This window comes from Ambystoma mexicanum, chromosome 1p, assembly GCF_040938575.1.
Source record: "Ambystoma mexicanum isolate Mex_15411 chromosome 1p, UKY_AmexF1_1, whole genome shotgun sequence".
NCBI lineage: Eukaryota > Metazoa > Chordata > Amphibia > Caudata > Ambystomatidae > Ambystoma > Ambystoma mexicanum.
Genome location: NC_090921.1, coordinates 403,523,252 through 403,546,679, shown reverse-complemented (window position 1 = coordinate 403,546,679; position 23,428 = coordinate 403,523,252). Strand labels below are relative to the sequence as shown.

The following is a 23,428-nucleotide window of genomic DNA, read 5'->3' as shown; positions in this document are numbered from 1 at the left end:
TTAAGATATCTTCCACAAAGTCTGTGTCCTGTACTGCCTCTTGTGTGACAATTTCAAAGTGGTCTGCTGCCCTCTTTAGTATTGCATTGAAGGCCATTTGGTCGTCAATGGGCGAAGCTTGCCTCCGAGGAGGGAGGGTCTAGACAAAGGGTGTCTGGATCTGAAGTAGTAGTGGTGGAGAGCCATGGTGCTTCTGCTGCCGGCTATTCCTGACCCCAGTCTGGGCACTGGTCTGGTGTCTCCTCAAAAGGATTTTCTTCTCGACTACATGGGTCATCATAGAGTTCTTCGGGTTCTGAGAACTGCATTAGCCTCTTCCTTGGGAAATGCAATGGAAGTTATTTGTACATTACAAAGGGTAGGGCAGGAGGAGTCCTCTCTTGGCCTTTTTGGGGTGATAAACCTCTCAGGGAAGTCAACAGAGAGGTTGTCCATAGTTCCCTCAAATCTAACTCTGGTCCATAAGGATGAACTAGAGAGGTCTGGGAGCCGGGGGGGGGGGGGGGGAGGGGAATCCTCTTCGAGATGTGTCATTCATAGCCTTTGAGAGGGTCTGTGACCCATCACAATATTGTTCCTGATGTGTGGACGTGTCCTTAGGCTTATTTGCCACCAAAACGATGTCCGCAAGACTCTTGCGTAGCTGCGGCGGGTTGGGTAGTGATTTCTACAAGCCCGATGGCGCCGTCGAAACCTTTGGCGCTGGCGCGCTCTTATGAGGCGCCTCGCCTCTCTGTTTGGTGCTGACGCCCTTATGACTAGAATGCCCGGACGCATGATGTATCGACGGTTGCAGAGAGGGTGGCTGATCACGGGGATCGGTGGGTTCCGTCGAAACTTCGACAAGCCCGTTGGCATCTGTGGCTTTCTCAACAAATCCGTTGAGGGAGCTTGTGTGGTTGTGGCTTTTCTTTTTGTGGTACGGGTGTTTCCCTGTTGCCGGGATGTTATCTCACTGTCTTTCCATGGGTACAACGGGCAAAACTTAAAAGGATTCCTGTCCAGAGCGCAGGTAAAAAGCGACAGCAAGACCAGAAGGGAAAAGAGGGGGGAAAGGAAATGCATTCTACAAAAGACTCAAACCCCAGGGCCCCACTCTCCCTACTGCATAGGTCTTGCATGAGGGCCGAGGCCACGAGGTCGACAGTGTCGACCGAAGCATCAGCCGCCGAAATATGCAGTCCTCTCCGGCATAGGTTCAGAAGTAGTTTTTGATGATGGATGGACGAATATTAAATGACCAACGGTCGTGGATAATGAAATATAACTTTTGCAATTTATAAGGCGATCAGCTAGCTGGACGGGGGAAAAAAAATATCTGAGGGTCCTCAACGTGTGAGGGATTTTGTGTACACTACGTGTCATGTTAGGGATAGTGTTACAAGCACGCCCATGTCGACGTCCCCCTTTCGATTCTCGAAAGACAAGATGCAATACTCTGATTACCACTACATGTCGGACTATATGCACAGCATGTGATTTTATGGAGATTCACAAGCATCAGAAACATAGATATGGATCTAGTTATGGTAGGTTGCATAGGAACCGCACTTGTAGAGTGGCTTAAACCTTTGGTGCTGTTCAATGAATGTGCATACATGCAACTTTCCAAATAAAAGTGAAGACTGAACTGTTTTCGAAGGTTTTGTGTGGTTTAATCAACAGGGGCAAAATTATAGGGTAGGAGTTCGAAAATGTATGTTTTCCTATACATTTTCTGTTGCACCTACAGCTAGAACTGCTCAATGGATTTGTGTCCAATGAGAGGTACAGCTCACGGAAAGCGTGCTTTTGCCAGTTTTATGAAAAACTATTTAGTTGTTTCTTTTAAAAGTGCCCAAAAGTATGCCCAAATTAATGGTTATATCTGGGACTAGACCACAGATTAACTTCAGGGAGGCCACAGGCATTTTGCAACATGTCAATTGGACAAGAAATGGCTGTCTGATTAGTTGGTAAATGTAATGTCTTTTTAAAACGGCCGCCTTTGTTCACAGGCCTTTGTGGGATCCTGCTGACCCCCACACTGCAACAAAAAAAAATTGCCATTTGCAGACTGCAGCTTCTTGGGTGACATATCCTCCCCCAGATCCAAGGCAAAAGTCGGGCGCAGTTCACAGAGAGTTGCAACATGATCACTGACCATGGACATAAGCTATGACTATTGGTCCACGGAGTGCAATGAGTGCAAAAGTATCCTTGTCGCAGGTAGCAAGTGTCATAATCATTATCATGATGAGTTTAAAAAGCATTAAGGAAAAACATCTTCAACCATAACCCCTTAAGTGCCAAAGACGAGTATGCTCGTCCTTTTTGCATAGAGTTGCATAATAGCCTGGCACTTATTAAACGTTAGAGTACAATTGTAATGATTCTGTTCAGTTTCTTTCGTTTCCAGTTATAATTAGGTTTCCCTATAAACATGCACCCACTGACCTGATCCTGTAGCCTGGACGGGTGGAATATGAGAAGCCCCCCCGGGGAAATCCCCTCCTATCCCGTGATAGTTAACACCAGGAAGGAGTGAACTCCCCAGGGAAACCCTCTGGGGAAGAAAACCCTGTCCGCCTCAGTTGTTGGAAGTCTTCTCTGTGAGCAGGTAAGGGCAAGTCTTTAACACATTTCCAGGTGACTGGATGCAGGTTCCATAAAGAAAAATAAGAAAGGCACAGATTAGAGAAAGGTAAGTTTGTGCTTAACACAGAGTAGGAGCGGATGTCAGTAGCCTAATAGTTACCAGTGTAAGAGGATAGAGATCTATATTTCCTCAAGATTGTATCCGTTCGGATTTCATCTGTGAAACGTTGAGAGTGATGACTCGTGGATAACGCGATGTAACTTCGGGAGCCTAATATATATAAAAGGAAACGTGAGGAGACTAGAAGGGAGGAAGTGCGGGCAGGTAGTTCTAAATAACGAGGAAGAGAAGGAGAGAAGGGTACCTGGCAGCAGATTTGAATCGAAGCAAAAACCTTATGAACAATGCGGCTGGGAGATGAGTGAACCAGCTGACTCGAATCAAGGTGTGTACACGGTTCAACCTGGTGTGAATGGAAGCGGTTGTCGGAGAAAGGAGAGGGATCTGTTTTGATCAGCACTGGAACCCGTAAATAGAGTTTAGGAAGCGGAATCTCTGTCTTTGGAGTGCAACAAGAAGGTTTCCATACAAACAGAGACAGAAGAAGGTTTAGTAAGAAGTAAATGAGAATACAAACAGTGGTAAGCCTAGGGACGAACTTACGAAGCGCTGACTGGGAAGAGTAGCAACGCACTCGAGCGTTGTGCCTGCCGTAAGATATCCGGATCTCTGCTGAGGAGGAGGAGCCTCCACAGCCCGCAACTCTTGCAAGACTGGAACACCTCCCTCGGACGGCGCCGCCATCTTGGGAGAAAAAATGGCCGCCACCCGTGATTGGGCCCAACGGCGCCACAATGACCATCTTCTTCTATGGAATGTGACAGTATGCCCCCTCCAAAGGGCTGACGTACCCGGTTTGCCTGGATGAGAACGATGAAAGCGGCGAACCAGTTGTGGAGCATGAACGGCAGAAGCCGGTTCCCAGGACCGTTCAGCCGGCGAATACCCCCGCCAATCCACCAAGTACTGAAGACGACCCCGGTGGTAACGGGAATCGCAAATGCCGGCAACTTCAAACTCCGGCCCCGAAGGAGTCGAAACAGGAGGAGGATGAGCCAACCGATGACGGGAAAAGCGATCCGCCACGTCCTGTTTAAGCTGAGAAACATGAAATACCGGGTGAATCCTGGACCAAGAAGGAGGAAGACGTAGACGATAGGCTGTCTCCCCCAGACGTTGAAGCACAGGAAACGGACCAAAATACTTAGGAGAAAGTTTAGAAGGCACCAGGTGTCGAGGAAGAAAACGAGAGGCCAACCACACCCTGTCCCCGGGTGCAAAAACCGGAGCTGGAGAGCGTCTGCGATCAGCAAAACGTTTGATTCGTTCCTGAGCGTTCTGAAGAGAAGTTAGAGCCTTCTGATGACCCTGCTGGATATCCTGCAGCAGACAGACTACATCCGGAAAAGAAGATGCAGACGACACCTCCACAGGGAAGCAGGTAGGATGGAATCCATAGGAACAGTGAAAAGGACTGGATCCCAAGGATGTGTGATGCGCATTATTATAAGCAAATTCGGCCAACGACAATAACTCCGTCCAATTGTCTTGAGATGCTGAAACATAGCATCTAAGGTAGCCCTCAAGGGTCTGATTCAATCGTTCCGTTTGTCCATTGGTTTGCGGATGGAAACCCGAGCTCAAGGCGCGGGTAACACCAAGCATTTTGCACAGTTGCTGCCAATATCTAGACGTGTACTGGGGACCTCGGTCCGAAACGATAGTATCCGGCAAGCCATGAACAGAAAAGATATGTGTAATAAAGATCCTTGCCATCTGTGCTGCGGTAGGTACTCGAGGCAAGGCCACGAAGTGGGCCATTTTAGTGAAATAGTCAATAGTGACCATAATGGTCGTACATCCTGCTGAATTAGGAAGGTCCACTACAAAGTCCGTGGAAATGATCTGCCATGGACGAATCGGCACGGGCATTCTCGTGAGTAGACCTAAGGGGGAACCTCGAGGTGCCTTTGATTGTAAACAGACGATACAGGCAGCCACATATTGTTTAACATCTTCCACAAGACTAGGCCACCAAAAGTTGCGGCGGACCAGTTCCGTAGTATTGTTGACTCCTCGATGACCAGCTATGAGAGAGTCATGACACATTGTAAGAACAGATTTTTGGAGTTCAGCTGAGGGTAAAAACAGTTTCTGATGTCGGTAAGCACAGTCTTGAAATACCGCGAGTCCCAAAGCCCGAAACAGGTCAGGGTTAGCCTGTTGGAAAACGGTTGTAGCTCTTGCTACGGACTGAAGAAAACTGGATATCACATGCACAAAACGAGCATTGGGAAATAAAGGTTCGGGCCGGAAATGAGCCCACTCAGTAGATTCTTTCCTAGATAAGGCATCAGCCTTTAGATTACTTTTGCCAGGAATGAAAGTAAACACGATCTCATATGGAGAAAAAAAATGAGCCCAACGGGCCTGTCTGCTATTGCGAGTTTGTGCATTCTGAAGGGCTCGAAGATTGTGGTGGTCAGTCCGAACTTCAACCGGAAATTGGGCTCCTAGCAGTAAATGTCGCCATTCCTCAAAAGCCCGTTTGATGGCAAGTAACTCCTTCTCAAGGACCGTATAGTTCAGTTCTGAAGGAGAAAGGGTCTTGGACATATACGCCACGGGACACTCCACCCCCTGATCATCTTCTTGAAGAAGGATAGCTCCAAGGGCAAAGTGGGAGGCATCCGATTCTACAATAAATCGTTTTCCCTGATCCGGAGAGAGTAGAATAGGCCCGGTCATGAAACAGTCTTTCAGGGAGGAGAAAGCTTCTTCTGCTTGTTTGGACCAATGGAATGGAACCCCTTTCTTGAGGAGAGCCGTTAACGGTAAGATGATCTCAGAGAATCTGGGAATAAATTGCCGATAGAAGTTGGCAAACCCCAGGAAACGTTGGATATCCTTCACGCAATTTGGAGAAGCCCAGTCTCGGATAGCAGAAACTTTCCGGGGATCCATAGAAACCCCCTGAGCGGATAGAATGAAGCCCAAATATGCCACACTGTCTCGATGAAACTCACACTTGTCCAGCTTACAGAACAAATGATTGTCTAGAAGGCGCTGGAGAACATCCGTAACATGACCAATGTGTTCAGTGGGAGTATTAGAAAAAACCAAAATATCATCGAGATATACAATAACTGAATGCAGGAGAATATCAGAGAATAAATGGTCCATAAAGCGCTGAAAAACTGCCGGAGCATTGGACAATCCAAAAGGCATCACGCGATACTCATAATGACCAAATGGCGTCCGAAAAGCCGTCTTCCATTCATCACCTGATTTGATGCGGATGAGATGGTAGGCTCCTCGCAGATCTAGCTTGGTAAAAATTTTGGCTCCTTTTATGGCTTCAAGGATGTCAGTTATTAGGGGCATTGGATAACGATCAGGAACCGTAATCCTGTTCAATCCGCGAAAATCTATGCAAGGTCGGAGTTCAGCAGAGTCTTTTTTGGGAATAAAAAACAAGGAAGCCCCCGCAGGGGAGGTGGATTCGGCAATGAGACCATTGTGCATGTTCTTGCGAAGATACTCTTTAAGAACCTCCTTTTCTCTTGCAGATAGTACGTACAAGCGACCGAATGGGATAGGGAGGTCCGGAAGTAGATCAATGGCACAATCATCCCTGCGATGAGGTGGCAGTTCAGCATATTTAGTATTAGAAAATACTTTATGGAAAGATTGATAAGGTTCAGGAATCCCCTGAATCTGATTTAGCACAGTGGTTCTTAATCCTTCCCCTTCGCGTGACGAGGCAGAAAGTAGTTCACCAGTACCACGAATAAAACAATGAGCTTGACAGTGAACAGAACCCAGAAAAAATGTTCCCGCTGACCAATTGATGTAGGGGTTGTGCACTCTTAGCCAAGGTAAACCCAATATCACCGGATAATGGGCAGTTCGGATAATGTCTAATGTGATGGTTTCCCTATGATTACCTATAGACATCTGTAAAGGAACTGTCTGCTCCTTAATGGGACCTGAGACCAACGGACTCCCATCAACTGATTCAACGGGAATAGCCATAGATTTGGAAGAACGGGGAATTCTAAATTTAGTCGCCCAAACGTCATCAATAAAGTTGCCTGCTGCCCCGCAGTCCACCAATGCGGGAACCTCAACCAAACCCAAAGAATCACAAGAAAAAGTAACCTTAAGAACCAACATAGAGGTGTCAGGGACGTCAGTACCATTGGATGAAATGGAGGAAGAAGGGGAACCGCTCACTGATTCCCTAACCGCGGTTCCCCTGACGGTCGGGTTCGAGCGTTTCCCTGCTTCCGGGAGAGAATTATCGGACAATTTTGTAAAGAATGCTCCTTGGAACCACAGTACATACATAGCCCTAAGGTGCGACGTCGAAGCCGCTCCTCAGTGGACAAAGGACCCCGAGCAGCTCCTATTTGCATAGGTTCGTCAGATAAGTGTCCCTGAGGGGAGTTGACTGACCTTTCAGGTTGAGACCTAAAATGCTTTTGCCGTCTTTTTTCCTGACGTCTTTCCAAAATTCTATAGTCCATCTGCATAACCATGGATATTAATTCGGCCAAATTAGGGGGGCGAGGAACTCTAGAGACCTCATCCTTTAGTTCCTCATTCAAGCCCCGTCTAAAAAGCGTAATCAAGGCGTCATCTGCCCAAGCTGTGCCTGCCGCTAATTGTTTGAAACGGGTAATATACACCAAGAGATCCAAAGAACCCTGACGGAAATCCAATAGTTGTTCTTGAGCTGATACTGTGACCTCCTGCCGCCCGAACATGGTCTTAAGACTATTCACAAAGGCGGGATATGAATCTAATATTGGATTATTTGAAGTGACTAAAGGGGTAGCCCAGGCTAGAGCGGGACCGGTAAGGTGAGCAATCATGTGTCCCACCTTATCCCTATCAGTGTGAAAGAATGCCGTCTTAAACGTAAACTGCACTGTGCAAGATTCTAAAAACTCTCTCAGTTTATGCGGGTCTCCATCAAAGCGTCCCCCTGGTAAAGGTCCAGGAGGTAGCTCGGAACAACTAGGAGACCTCCCCATGTGTTGCCGTAACACAGCATTCTCTTGTTTAAGTGCCTGGACTTCGGCCGTTAGTGACTGGACCGCCGCCAATAATTGCTGTTGTTGAGCCGGATCCATCTCAGTGTGAGCGTAAGAGGAAGAACAATTATGCCTGGAAACCGAATGGAAGTAAATATGAAAAAAGAGACTATATATATTTTGTGGGCGTTGCTAACTGTAATGATTCTGTTCAGTTTCTTTCGTTTCATGTCAGTAGCCTAATAGTTACCAGTGTAAGAGGATAGAGATCTATATTTCCTCAAGATTGTATCCGTTCGGATTTCATCTGTGAAACGTTGAGAGTGATGACTCGTGGATAACGCGATGTAACTTCGGGAGCCTAATATATATAAAAGGAAACGTGAGGAGACTAGAAGGGAGGAAGTGCGGGCAGGTAGTTCTAAATAACGAGGAAGAGAAGGAGAGAAGGGTACCTGGCAGCAGATTTGAATCGAAGCAAAAACCTTATGAACAATGCGGCTGGGAGATGAGTGAACCAGCTGACTCGAATCAAGGTGTGTACACGGTTCAACCTGGTGTGAATGGAAGCGGTTGTCGGAGAAAGGAGAGGGATCTGTTTTGATCAGCACTGGAACCCGTAAATAGAGTTTAGGAAGCGGAATCTCTGTCTTTGGAGTGCAACAAGAAGGTTTCTATACAAACAGAGACAGAAGAAGGTTTAGTAAGAAGTAAATGAGAATACAAACAGTGGTAAGCCTAGGGACGAACTTACGAAGCGCTGACTGGGAAGAGTAGCAACGCACTCGAGCGTTGTGCCTGCCGTAAGATATCCGGATCTCTGCTGAGGAGGAGGAGCCTCCACAGCCCGCAACTCTTGCAAGACTGGAACACCTCCCTCGGACGGCGCCGCCATCTTGGGAGAAAAAATGGCCGCCACCCGTGATTGGGCCCAACGGCGCCACAATGACCATCTTCTTCTATGGAAAATGACAACAATAGGTTATTTCAGCTGAGCTAGATGCAAATGCGCCACCCAATTGCCATCCCCGGAAGTTCGGCTCCACTTCAGAGCTACCGAGCAATGCATCATGGGTATACGAATTCGCCCCAAAGCATGATTTTTGCTCCAGAAAATTGCCATCTAATAAGGAAATGCTATTTTACGCAAAGCGGTCTCACCCCAAGGTGGACAGACAGCACTAAGTGATGCAGACAACCAATTATGAGTTTTAACCCTTTTAGGAATTACTTGTGCAGAAAAGTCGGACATCTTTGTTGTTGGAGCACTGGGGTTCGTTTACCATCATCATCATCATCATCTCGGGTTTAAAAGTAATGAAAAAGCACTTCTACCTGAAATGTGGTAGGCCGTTTCAACTATGGCACAGCGCCACATCATGACTGTGGTGTCATGTGCCCGCCAATCAGGGGTCACGTGACACACAGGAAAATAAAGGAATCACCGGAACTGGCGTCACTACGCCAGTCCGGGTTTATGCATCGATCTGAGTGGTCCGTGTGTTTCTTTGCTGCGCCCCTCTTCCCCGCGCTGCGCACCAGAGGCCTGCCCTCTCATGGTCCGACTCTGAGCCAGGACCCCGTGAGGGCCGATCATCACACTGGCGACGAGGCGGAAAGAACCCGCGCCTCTGACACGCACAGCCGCTCATCATCCCTCCGCTTGCCGGCACGACGCGGAGCCGCGTATCATCCCTCCGCCTGCTGACGCAGATGAACAGACGCCGCTGCATCTACCCGTTGAGACCACGCAGCAGCCATACAACATGCCGGTGCCCCTCCCACACTGACAGATGAGCCGTGCACCACACGGACAACCTCTCCTACATGCCACGAGTCGGCTACAACACATGTGGCACTAAAGAAAAAAAAAAAGAGAAAAAAAAAAAAGAGAAAAAAAAAGTATTTTTTTTTACAAGACTGGCAAGCGGCAAGCTTCTCCTCACACAACACCCCTCTCACATCACCCGGAAATAAGAAGAAGTGGAGTGTAGCAACAACACAGGCACCCTGCACTTCGAGAGTTAAGGGCACGGCCCTCACCTCACCTCAGGAGTCATCACAAACCCCCACATACTACGCCTCAAACCAAATTAGTTGTGCTCATACAAACAACAACCTAACCAGGAAGGGCAGTACCGTGAACCTTCTGGAACATGTCCAGCCCAAACACTAGCCCCACTAGGGCCAGCACAAGTTCATCATCTAGGAGGAGCCTCACCTTAGATCCTCCAGACCCAGCGCAGACAACCTTCATGCCGCCGTTTGATCCTTTTACCACCGGAGCCGCTATTAGGTGGGAGATCTGGCTACAGCAATTTGAAATACATCTAGATGCGAGAGACATTACCATGGCGAAGAAGAAGCGCACGTTCCTCCTACTCAACATTGGAGCAGCCGCCCTGCGCCTATTCAACGTGACCCCAAATCGTGGCAACGACAACAACTACGACGCGGCCAAAGCTGCGCTTACTAATATGTTCAAGCCTGATCTCAACCCAGACTACAAACGTTTCCATTTCTGCATGGCGAGACAACGCGAGAAAGAGACAGTAGTCAAATTCCACGCTCGCCTTCGAGAAATGGCGGTAGGCTGTGAGTTCCCGGACGAAGAATTTGCCATCCGCCTCCAGATCATCAACGGGATATTCTCAGAAAAACTAAGAGCAGCCATCCTGTCTGAGAGAAACATAAGACTCTCTCGCATCCTTGAAATGGCACGCCTCCATGAACAAACAGAAGATCAGGTGGCGATCATGGAGGCCGCGATCCAAAGATTGCCGCTAGACAGCCCTAAACCCACCGAAGACGTCGCAGCCATTTCCAGACATCAGGGCAATCGATTGAAACCAGGACAAAAGTCCAACACAGCGCAGGGACGAGACAGAAACTGCAAATGGTGCGGAGGCCCATGGCACAAGGGCGACTCTTGCCCAGCATGGGGATCCACGTGCAGAAAATGCAACCGCCTTAACCACTATGCCGCAGTCTGCTTGAACCCACAGAACAGAAATGACGCAGCACAGCGACCTGCACAAGATTGCAGAAAAAAGTTTGCACCTAGAGAATCCTCTCGTCAACACGAACGAAATGGAAAAGCTAGAGTCGTCGACGACTCCCAACGGTCCCCGGACACGAGCAGCAGTGACGACAGCTCGTCCCCAGAAGGGAGAGACAAAAGCAGACGGAAAAAGGGAAGTAAGCGGATACACCGGATACACCTAATCTCAGCCATCGAACCACACCGGTCACGACAGAGAAAGAGACCATCATGCACAGTTTTCTCCAACGGAGCGCCGCTGAAAGTAGTCATCGACACTGGCGCAACAGTGAACGTCATGCCAGTGACGGCATTCAACAAACTCCGCCCGAAGCCTACTCTCCATGAGAGGAAGGTCCAGCTATATGCCTACGGAGGCAAGAAACCATTGCCCGTACAAGGCTCTTTCAAGTCAGACTTTACCCACAAAAACGCCAACTACAGAGCGCGCATCTATGTAGTGGATGCCGGCTGTGAAAAACTGTTGAGCTGTTGAACAGCAGAGAAGCTGGAGCTGATCCACTTTGCTTTCAACCTTCAACACGACGAACTCAATGGTTTGCTGGAAGGACACAAGAAATTGTTCCAGGGCATCGGATGTCTAAAAGGGAGAACCATCAAACTCCACATAGACCCCACCATTGAACCTAAGGCAGTAAGGCACCGACGGACCCCTTTCCACTTGAGAGGAGCAGTGGAAAAAGAGCTAGCCAAACTGGAAAAAGCAGGAATCATAGAAAAAACGTCAGGACCTACCCCGTGGGTCTCGCCCATGGTGGTTGCTCAAAAACCCAAACAACCAGACGCGGTAAGAATATGTATCGACATGAGGCTTCCCAACACAGCCATCGGGAGAGAACGTCATGTAACACCTACGATAGACGAACTCATCGTAGACCTCACAGGAGCAACGGTCTTCAGTAAACTTGACCTTAGATCAGGATATCACCAACTGAGACTGTCCAGAGAGTCGAGATACATCACCACATTCTCCTCTCACCTCGACCTGATGAGGTATAAACGACTCAATTTTGGAATATCATCTGCTGCGGAAGTGTTCCAGCACGAGATCCGCAAAGTCATCACAGGGCTAGAAGGCACCACCAATATCAGCGATGATATTCTTGTGTACGCATCAAACAAAAAGGATCACCACAAACGACTGGCAGCGGTCCTAACAAGGTTGGAAGAGGCAGGCCTGACACTCAATGTGGAAAAATGTGAGTTCGACAAAGACGAAATATGCTTCTTCGGGTATATCTTCAGCGCCAAGGGCGTGTCCCCGACCCGTCCAAGGTACAAGACATAAAGGAAACCAAAGCACCCAAATCAGCCTCCGAGGTAAGAAGCTTCATGGGAATGGCGACATATTGCGCACGTTTCATCCCAGACCTCGCCAGCACGGCAAGCCCACTCAGAGAACTAACAAAAAAAGACCAGAAGTGGGAATGGACCACAAACCACCAACAAGCGTTCCAGCAAATTAAAGACACTCTATCCGCGTCCACCACCATGGCGTTTTTCAACACAGATAAGCAGACGTAGCTCCTGGTCGACGCCAGCCCCGTCGGCCTCGGAGCAGTTTTAACCCAAACTGACAACGAAGGAAATGTGGTCCCCATCGCATTTGCCAACCGAGCACTTACAAAGCCTGAACAGAACTATGCGCACATAGAAAAAGAAGCCCTAGCCATCTTATGGGGATGCCGTCATTTTAAAGTATACCTGCTACGCAAACAAGCAAAAGTCCTCACGGATCATAAACCCTTGATCCCAATCTTCCGTGGATCTGCTCCTCACCCTCCAGCACGCATTGAGAAATGGATGTTGCAGCTACAACCGTATAACATTGAGGTTGAGTATCGCCCAGGGACAGACAACCCGGCGGATTACCTATCCCGCCATCCGCGACCTGCCACTGATAGAGAACGGCGCCAAGCAAAAGAAACCGACGAGCACGTCTGCCACATAGTCGCATGCGCAAGGCCGCGAGCCCTGACCCTACATGAAGTAGCCGGTGAAACAGAGACAGACACCGTCCTGCAGCATACCACTGCCGCCGTCCGATCCGGCAATTGGAAGAACTATCTCACGTCAATGGCCCAGCGCCCTACGTCAGCCCAAGTCAAACTCAGAGCTCTGTTCGGGATCCGACATGAACTCTCAGTAGCCCCAGAAGGTATCCTACTCAAAGGACACAGAATCGTACTGCCTGAGTCCCTAGAAGAGAGAGCTCTCCGTCTAGCGCACAGTGGACATCAGGGCATCGTCAAAACCACTGCATATCTCAAGTCAAGGATGTGGATGCCTAACATACAACGAAAGGTAGTAGAGTTAGTGGAATCCTGCGCAGCCTGCCAAGCATCCAGAAGACCAGAAAACCCTGAACCGATTAGCAGCACCCCAAGAAGCTGCAAACGCTGGGATGCTGTCAGCATGGACCACTGCACAATTGCCGGCGAAGGGTATCTCCTCGTAGTGATAGACGAGTTTAGCCGATATCCGGAAGTAGAACACGTCGCATCCACTAAAGCAGAGACCACAATCCTCATGCTTGAAAAGATATTTGCCACCCACGGGATACCGAGGAAGGTGAAAAACGACAACGGACCATCTTTTACTAGTCAAGAACTTCGCGAGTATTTCAAAGAAGTAGATGTCAAACACCAGCGAATCACCCCAAGGTGGCCCCAAGCGAACAGGGACCCTGAGAGGTTCATGGGGTCCCTCAACAAGGTCATCAGGATTGCCAAAGAACAAGGACGCCCTTGGCTGAAAACAGTCTACCGGTTCTTGAGAACACACAGACAAACCCCACACTCCTCTACAGGAATCAGCCCAGCGGCCCTCATGCTCGGCGTACCCATTCAGGCGGAACTATCCATACACCCCCAGTGGATAGCTCCAGAACCAGACATCCCTGCTATAGACGCCATGCGGCTGAGGAGAAACGAGCAAGAAAGCATCGCCAGACGGGCTAGCCACAGGGACCTAACACCAGGGGACACCGTCATTGTGAAGAACCGAGCTCCGCCCAAGAAAATGTCCCTCAACTTCGAGCTCCAACCGTGGACAGCCAGTACTACAAACCACAGTATGGTTACAGCCACCCGAGGGGGAGAGACAGTGACGAGGAACGGGTCTCATTTCAGGAAGGTACCCCAGAACTGTGGGAAGAACAACCAACGCCTCCTGGAAAAGAAGGAGAGGCACCACTCTCGCCCCCTAGCCAACTGGTGCCGGGAAGTCCAAATACACCTGGAACATCAGACAGTCCCCACCAGCAAGTTAGAGGAGATAAAATAGAGACTCCAAAGACGGACGCACCAGAGAAGAGGAACACCCGGTATCTTCTGAGGGAGAAGCCCAAACCATCGTCCCGCCTCAGAGGATACGTGGTAGACAGAGTGGGCCGGCAGGAACACCCACCAAGGTGAACTCTAAATTCAGTCAATAAATTGTTTATCCAAGGTATACGCCAAGTTGTGAAGAATACCAGTTTAAGATGTATGTTAATTGACAACCGTGCAAATGCCTCCAATTTGGGGAGGAATGTGGTGTCATGTGCCCGCCAATCAGGGGTCACGTGACACACAGGAAAATAAAGGAATCACCGGAACTGGCGTCACTACGCCAGTCCGGGTTTATGCATCGATCAGAGTGGTCCGTGTGTTTCTTTGCTGCGCCCCTCTTCCCCGCGCTGCGCACCAGAGGCCTGCCTTCCCATGGTCCGACTCTGAGCCAGGACCCCCGGAGGGCCGATCATCACAATGACGATACAAATTTGCTCAAAAGCATGATTTTTGCTCAAGATAATTGTCATCTAATAAGGAAGTCATTTGAAACAAAGCTGTATTAACCCAAGGCATACAGACAACCAAGTATGGGTTTCATGTCGCAGTGCCACCTAGCAAATCAGCTCAAGTTACTAACCACAATGCATTGCTCAGTGACTCGGAACTGGAGGTGAACATACATTAGTACATTAATATTTTTCTCGCTCTAAAGTAACATTAAAACATAAAAGACACATCCCTACATATAAACTTTTATAGAACATATAGCAATCCAGAGCAGTCAAGCAACAATGAAATACGTGTCTAGTGTAGTATGCCCTTTGTCTGTGAGCTTTAAACTGTTCGTGAATAGGTACCATACTCGGTAGTACTGTGACAATATGTATCCACGGTTGCAAACATTGTTCAGGGGCAATACCGGATTGCCACGAAATATCAGCTAACTGAACACATGAATACCAAATTTATTTGTTTCAGCTAATAGATGGCGCTTTAGTGCCACCTATAGACTGAAACTATTGCATTACAGTATAGATCGGGAGAAATCGCATATAAGGAGGGACACAAAGCTTGTAGGTGTTGTCTGCTTACTAACCCACCCATTGAAAGCCCATAGCCATTCTAATCCCTATGGCCATTCCCACCCAGTTAATGCCCCTCCACGCCCAAAACATCTCCTCATGGAAACTCTTTAGGCTTGCTTTAGCCTTACCATCAAACTTTTCACTTGATCTGCCTGCCACTGATTTTTCAAAGGAGTCTTTTGAGAGTCAATGGCTTAATTGGAGCGTTAAAACGCTTCATGTGTAATAAAAATGTCTTAACCTGGTCTGCCTTCAGTCACTCAATTTATGAGCACGGTGTGTGTCCTTCACTGAAGTCCTGTTAAAAACAGTCAATGGCAAAGCCAAGTGCTCTGGCTTGTGTATAAGTATTGGGCATTTAACAGGCACAGGTATATATTGATTGAAAATGGGAATACTTTTGGTGGTAAAGGGAGCCATTTGCCTCTCATAATTTCCCATTTTGGGCTGTAACCAGGTGGTACATACACATAAAGTACAACCAATATATACCTTACATCAGGTATAGATAGCCATTTTTGGGCTCACCTCCATCATTGGGATTCAGCTACCACACAAGTGGGGTCCCCTCATACACATCGGTGACCTGAGATTTAATTTAGAACACAATCACAAGTTGAGTCTAAATTACACTGCCTCTATTAGATGGTGGTCCTATATATTGTTTCCTTCTCTGTTTTTTTCGTTGATCCAGTAACTGCTCATCGAGCATGCCAGTGATATACAGTAATCTGCCATAACGGCTTAGACTACTCCCTTATTGCTGCAAATAACAGCAGACACCACTAGTCGCTTTGGAATTTGACGGCCTTAGGCACTAAGATTTACTGATCTAAGATGGCGGCCCACAACTGAAGTCTGATATCAAGGACCAGTCACACATATTAACATATAAAACTATCATTGCTTGCCTACTCCAGTGTTACTGTCCATGGACAGGTAGGCCGCAATGGCAGATAAAGAAGTCCTGCACGACAGAACATGGTTGCCAGGTGAGACACAAATGATAGAAGGGTGTCGACCGAAGCATGCCTAGGATCGAGCTGTTTAGCTAAACACCAGTAGCAAAAACAGAGCCATTTGTTCCTGTACTGGGCCCTCGTAGAAGGTTTCCTGGCCGCTTGGATAATGTGCATATTGTCTTCGGACAGATTGAACTGCGCTATAGATCTGAACTCAGGCACCGGATCTAAGCTCAAGGATTGTGGGGAGGGGTGCCAAGCTGGTGATTGCTCTGGTGAAGAAGGTTGGATAACTGTGGCAATCTGATCGGGGGGAGAATCAACAGATGCTGTAGTTCCGAAAACCAGAATCTGGCTGGCCACCAAAGAGCCATGAACAGCAGAGTGCAGTTCGATGCGGTCCTGAGCTTGCAGAGTGACCGATGAATCAGTGGCAATGGAGGGAAGGCATAACCCTTCAAGTTGTCACAGAGGTTCTCGAGGGCGTCCCCCAGGGATGACGCTCGGAGCCCGTCCCTGGATGCATACGTTTCTTTTTTGAAGAAGTTGCCCCATTGATGGAAAATGTTGGAGGACATTGCTGTTAATTTGCCACTCTTAACTGGCTGCCGACTGAGTGAATCTGCAGTCACATTGATGTGACACGGGATGTGTACAGGCTGGAGCCAAACATTGTGCTGGGTAGCCCAGTCCCCAATTTGTATGAGAAGGGGAGCCTCGGGTTGAACCCCAGTATGTTCAGGGGCCTCGAGCCGAGACTCTGTGCGGAAAGTTCCAGATGTGGAAACCTTAGGGCGAACCCTGGTACCCAGAGCCACAGAACTGGGACCAACTTTAGCCCACAAGACGGGAACCTTGGAAAAAGATCTGGTTTTGGCAGGCCCGCTGCGGAGACCCTCGGAGGAAGCTCCAGTGCTCCTATTAGGCACCTTGCCAGACACCTCAGGGATATTCCTGGTAGGAGAGCTACTTGAGCCCAACCTGGACCTGGAAGACTCTGGGAAAGATTCCTTGGCCGGGGTGCCCTAAAAAGAAAATAACTTGCTGGACGCTTCTTTTTCTCATCGATGAAGAGCTGCAAATGCGGTGTAGGAACGCGTTGAAACACCTCCTTCCACTTAACAAGACGACGCTGGAGTGCACGGATGGAAAGGGAGTTGCAATAGAAGCATGAGTCCCAACGATATTCCGGGTCTAGACACTCCAGGCAAAGAGAGTGAGGATCCGGCCTTGCGAAACAAAGTGCGCCGGAGGAACCGGACACGAATCCCAGATGTTCCGGCATAGACGGAGGACAAGATGACCGTGGAACCGGAGCAGGAAGGAAGGACAAAGGGAATAAAAAGAAAAATTCAGGTTGATGCTAGTGAGTCTGACCCCGACTGAGCGGAGAAAAAGACTGAAGGGCGAAGCGTAGGGCGGAGCTCAGGACAGTGGGGTTACGGCCACATGCAGTGGCCCCATGTAAAAATAAAAGAAGGACAAAAATACACATTTTTGATGCTTTAACAAAAGTGCTCCGGTCCCTTGCCGAAGGACGGAATGTCCCACAAGTATGGAGGAAAGGGGAGGGGACGTAGGAGTATATTACTTTAGTTAAAATATGTGTATAAATTGGCTATCTCTACAAACTCCCTCCAATGTGTTACAGGGTTCATGCTTAAAAGTTTCACATCTCTCGAGAAGAATTGGACAATCCAGTAACTAAGTTATTCACCAAACAGTTGGCAGTTGTTAGGGGGTCAGAAATTAAAGGTGGACACAAAGTTGGAATATGTTCATCATCAGACATCTTTATTAAAATAAAAGGTTTGGATAAAGGCCTCTCTGTCACTATCCTAACGAGAGTTTCCCCGCCTAGTAAACTAAAACTAAAGATCAGTCTGTGTTGGGTCATCAATATTATGTAAACTCTCCTTGTGTCCAAAACATATTAATCTGCCCTCACACTGAAAAAGGAACAACTTAAGTTTAAGGAAAATGTCTGACTTATGGTTGGCAAAAAGTGTTCACAATTAAAAGTAAGTAGAGAAATCCAACAGAAATAATTGTTTCCAAGGAGAAACCCTTGGATCCAGCGGGTGGTTCCCTTCCCCTGGATGTTTCAGGTAGGATGGCAAAACGTGTATTTTCAAACAGTTCTTCAATGCTGTCCAAAAGTGTCTTTTCAAACAATTCCTTCGATTCTTTATGCCAGATCAAGCAAGTTCCTGTGCAAACCATATGTCGCCCACAATTCAGTTCTTCCTAGACTTTCTCTGTACTGAGTTCTCAAAAAAGGATCTTGTTCAGATAAGATGTTTCATATCAGAGTCCCTTTAGCTTTTTTTGTATTTTGGTTGATCACTTGATCATCTGAAATCCTTCTGTGAGCTCTCCAGATTTAGAGCATACCCCTTTGCCAGGTGTTTAGGTCTCAACACAAAAGAAAGGTTTTTGTCCAACTTCAACTACCTACTTTAAAGCGTCTCTGATATACGTTTCTACCATGTGCTCTGCAAAGTAAGTCAGTCTCTTTCTGTAAGTTTAATGAACCTCCTGGTATACTCCCCTGCCAGGAATCCTTATTAGGTCATTTAGATACCCTGGTGTACTCTCCTGCCCGGTATCTTCATACAATTTTAAAGTTCTCAATTATCTTCAAACCGCCTGGTGTTCTGCTTGCCAGGACTTGCTTTCATCAGGTTCTTAGATCCCCTGGTTACTTCCTTGCCAGGTATCCAGCCACAATGTCTTATTCTTCCATATGCTTTGAGTGGATTACCTGGTATACTCCCCCGCCAAGAATCCCCTTCTAGGGTCTTGTAGATCCCCTGATATACTTCTCTGCCAGGTATCTCTCCTCAAAAATGCTCACGGCCTGATGCACTTTCACCAGGACTACTTCTTCACTTCAAACAATCTTTCAATATAGCACAGCTGTATTACTTCACTGTACTTTTTCTTCATTGGCTTGAGGTATTACTTGTTCCAGCTTTCCCCACATTGATATCTCATATATGAGGACGTGTGCAAGTTCTGCCTTTGAATATGTTCATTAGGGTTTATTTGCTTATGGTAATAATTAATCCAACTTTGCCCACATTGACACCTCATACACGAGGACTTTTTCAAGTTTAACTATTGTACTTTACTTGGTTGGTATTCAGGAGGTCCTTATTGCATACATGCCTGTCGGAATGCCCCAGAGCCCCCAATGATTTTGGGCAGACTCACTGTTGTCTTATAGCGTTCCCGACCCATGGCACATTGCTGCACAGAAACGTGCCATCTGGGAAATCCTCCTTTGCACCGGAGACCCTCCTCCAGTGCTCCTGACCACTCTGCGCTCACCCACCAGCAAGACTGTTATCTCTCGGCACAACCGAGGCTCCAGTAGCTCTGCGGCTGCGGACGGTCCTCTGCTGGTCCTCGCACAGGCCCGGGTCATCTCTTGGCCTCGCCCAATTTTTGTGAACGTCCTCCTGGAAATGCCTGCATTCTTCAGCACGGCCCTTCCCTGTGCTGCTTTGCTTCTCTGGTTCTGCCTTTCTCTCCAGATCTCCGGTAGCCCTGATTGCGAACACCATTTTTAAAGGTCCCGAGCACTCGTGCTGCATCATAACTAGACTGCATGATTAACTTCGTTTTTTTTCAGTCTGCATTAACTCCTTTGACTTCCTCTTCGTCTCGGTACTTGAGGCTTTATGGAAATTGGAGTCCATAGGATTTCTATGTTTCCCAAAGAAATATTGGTTAGGGTTTTGATATAGAAAAATATTAGAGACAGGGGATGTTAGATGTGTGTACGAGATGGGAATAGTTTCTTACCTGTAACTCCATTTATCCAGCATTGGTATCTTTCATGGATTCACATGCTTAGAATATTCCCCGTCGACAGACTGGGATTCCCAGTCTGTCGACGGGGAATATTCTAAGCATGTGAATCCATGAAAGATACCAATGCTGGAGAAATTAATAGTATTCTGCGAAGAGTGATTATCATGAAGGGATTTCTGAGTTTTACAATGGAAGGGATGTGTATAGTGACAACAGGCCATCAAGAACTTAGGAATTATGGGGCCATCTTCCCCAGAAAGGGAAGAATACTGTGTCCCTCCTGATGGGGTCACCACTTCCACCCTGATCTCACCCTGACAGCCATCTTCTCCCACATGGTCGTCCCTCCTATTGCCACCCCCAGGGCCAGGATCAAGTAGTGGTTGCCGACCCTGGTCATATGGGAGGAGATCCTTGACGTGACATTGGTGATGACTCCACAGGATTCATCACAGTTCTTAGTCACCCTTCCTTCAAAGCTCTAGTATGGACGAGGAGAACAGAACTGAGGCACAGAGAGTCAACTGGCTCTAAGGGAACAGAGCCAGTGTCACTCATGAATCCCAGGCTCTAAAACGAATGCTGCGTTTGTGGTGCACATCTTTTTTGGTATACTGTGCTTCAACCAGTACCTCATGCAATTGTGGAGTATGAGGGGCTACGGGTTAACAGTACAAGGGTCACTATGGTGACTTGCTGGTTGCTCTGTACCTTCATCTAGAGATCCGTAAGCATGCAGGCATCACTGCGTTGGAGAATCTGGGTGAAGATAAGGGCATATTCAGGCATCATGAACATAGAGTGTTGTAATCTAAGAAATAAGATGCTTACACTGGGAAGGATTTGTCGTGTTAGGACTACAGATCATATTCAGCATGAAAGAAAAGCAGCAATAGTGACAAGTTCGTGTTCCATCAAAACACCGAAAAAATAAATGGAATATAAATGACATTATTTCTTGATTGCTAGGGTCATAATGGTTCCATCAGCTTTGTCCTTGGATTCTAAAGATGTGTACATTAATTATCATGAAAAGCAGGCCCCTGACCCATTTAGAACAATCATAAATATCAAAAATAAATGAAAAATGTTTATTTTACAATGGTGAGAATTACAAGATAAGCTTACCTTCAACTGCATCCGGACTTACAACATGGCTGGCAATGGGTACGGGATCTGTGTACGCTGCTCCAAGTGCTGGGGCGAGGACTGCTGAGCCATTCACCGTTTGAAAATTTATAAAATAAATAAAATTAGAATGCACTGGCGTGCCAGTTATTCAAACCTACTTTTTCCTGCATGGACGTATTTCTGCCTTAAAGTCTTCACATTAATCCAACAAAATCGCAGCCCTTGCCTTTTGAGACCCAAAATATGTCCACAGTTAATGACGTTACCCAAATGTAAAAATATACAAGACTTTACCCCAATGTTAAAACACATTTTACACGTACAGTTTGACCAGTGATAGATGAAGGCTGGGTCATTTGTCTGCACAGATGCCTCTTTAACTGTAGCTCTTCGGTTAGCCCCTCCTCGTCGCTTTTCAGGCTGCGAGTGGCTGGCCTGTGCTGGCGACTTGGCTGTAAGAGATGAAGAATAGCCAGCTTTCCTAGAGTGGTCAGAGAGGCTGGATGTGTGGGACGCTGTAATCTCAGAGTCTGTATCCTTGCTCAGTGCAGTCTGGGTAGATTTCTCAAAATCATCTGAATATGCAGACCTTGCAGTGCTCTCGCCGTGTAGGGATGGTGTGTGCGCAGGTGCAGAAAACCGTATCCGTGCACGAGGAGTGGAGTTCAAGGTTAAATGTTCGGAGATTTCCAGGTCATCATCGGTCTCAGTGGGGATTTCACTTGCTGAATCTGTATCTTGGGTAACCTTTTGGGTCACCTCCAGAGATCTTTCAGTGCGATGTCGGGTGGGTTTCTCAGGATCTTGCAATGCTTGCATAATCACCTTTTTTTGTTCTTTAGTGGTCGACTTTTCTTTTGTCTGGAATATGAATTGAAGTTACAATTTAAATCTCATGAATCCAATACCCTCACATTATGTAACCAATTCACTGGTCTTACTCTGTAGTACAGCAAACAGATATCTAGAAGTTACCATAAAAAAGAACAAGCATTTATTGCTTTGCAAAACAATGTGTGTGAGCCACCAACCCCAAACACCTTCTGTGGGTATCAAAAAGCCTCCGTCATGAAGGAGAAGTTGGTCATTACATTAACACCACCCTACATAAATCCAAACACCAATTCAGATAATAATTCAGTTTAAACTTGCAAAAATCACATTATTTGGTTTTAGAGTGACATTTCTTTCACGCTTACAATGTTGACCAATGGTGTCAATTTCACGAGATAATTTCAGAGGCATGAACGAGAACGTTGAAAAATGGGAAGGCAATGCAAGGATAGGGGAAAATCAATCCGGTTATCATGGTGGGACGCAGCAAAGGAAAGTGTTATATGCATTGAGAATCCAAACAGAGGATAGTCATTGTCCAGAAACTCATTTAGGTAGATTGGGGCAGTCTGAAGCAGAGACCGGCTCTAAGCAAGCTACAATCTGATGATGATGGGCTAAAGCACTAAAAGCTAGGCAAACCCACATGACCCTAAGAAACAAAAACCCAAACGAGTGAAAATGACATAAGATACTGTGTACATATTGTACTCAGTACTGACATGTGTTACAAGTGTACTCCAGGCTGGCAAAAAGTCCCAAGCCCAGTCTGGAAAGGGAGAAAAAAGAAGAGCATGTGAGGCGCAGCTATGGACAGTTTTCCGGATAGCCTGGGTGCTTTAATGTCTGGAGCTGGCTATACCTGCTTGAGAAAAGTGAGCAAGGTGGAGTCTAGAAGGGCCATGGGTAGTTACTCTATGTTCCTTTATATTTGTATAGCACCTTACTGGCATTGTTACGGCTTTGAAGGGCTGTGGACTGAATGGCTCTTTGGGAGAATGCAGTCTGAAGAGATATAAAAACAAAAAAGCATTACATTGTATGCGTATAGCATTTTTTATTTCACACAATTGTTCAGATTATTAGCAGCAATGACTAGTATAGTGACAATATAATAGCCATAGTGTGAAGTGTGTGCAGGCATGGCATGGATTGCAAGGTCAGAGACTATGTGACAGCTGCACCAAATTTGATCTGGGATGTATTCTATGGGGCACAACACAAAAGGAGGAACGGGATGTATTATAAATCATTCCCCTAAACAGACGTTATTTGGGGCACAGTTGCCCCACTTTGCATGTGGGTGAATTCAAAGCTGCACGCATTATCTAGCTTTTCTTGAGAGTTTGCATATCAACCAGGTATTTTTTGTTTGCTATTTTCTATGCTAGCTTTCCAAACTATGCTGAACCACAATGGTTAGGGCTTGCCCTGCCTGGTATGCCAGTCCGTTTGTCTAGCAGAGGAGATAAAACAAAGCATACTGGCTAAGAATATGTGTATTGTGAGGGTAAGTGAAAAGCGCTCAACCTGTCGTGGTTTTATGAAGTTTGACCAATGTTATTTCAAACTTACAGTGAAGGG

The 23,428-nt window shown here is 47.1% G+C and overlaps 1 protein-coding gene across 8 annotated transcripts in view; it reads right to left on the bottom strand.

Moving 5' to 3' along the window:
- C1PH19orf44 (chromosome 1p C19orf44 homolog) overlaps positions 1–23,428 on the bottom strand; it is a 393,273-nt gene that overhangs the window by 57,065 nt on the left and 312,780 nt on the right. For all 8 annotated transcript variants that reach the window (XM_069649182.1, XM_069649183.1, XM_069649185.1 and 5 more), the window contains 2 exons: positions 21,334–21,871; positions 21,008–21,103 (listed from right to left, as the gene is read on the bottom strand). In XM_069649182.1, coding sequence (XP_069505283.1) covers positions 21,008–21,103; positions 21,334–21,871 — 634 coding nt within the window. The remainder of the gene's footprint in view (positions 1–21,007; positions 21,104–21,333; positions 21,872–23,428) is intronic.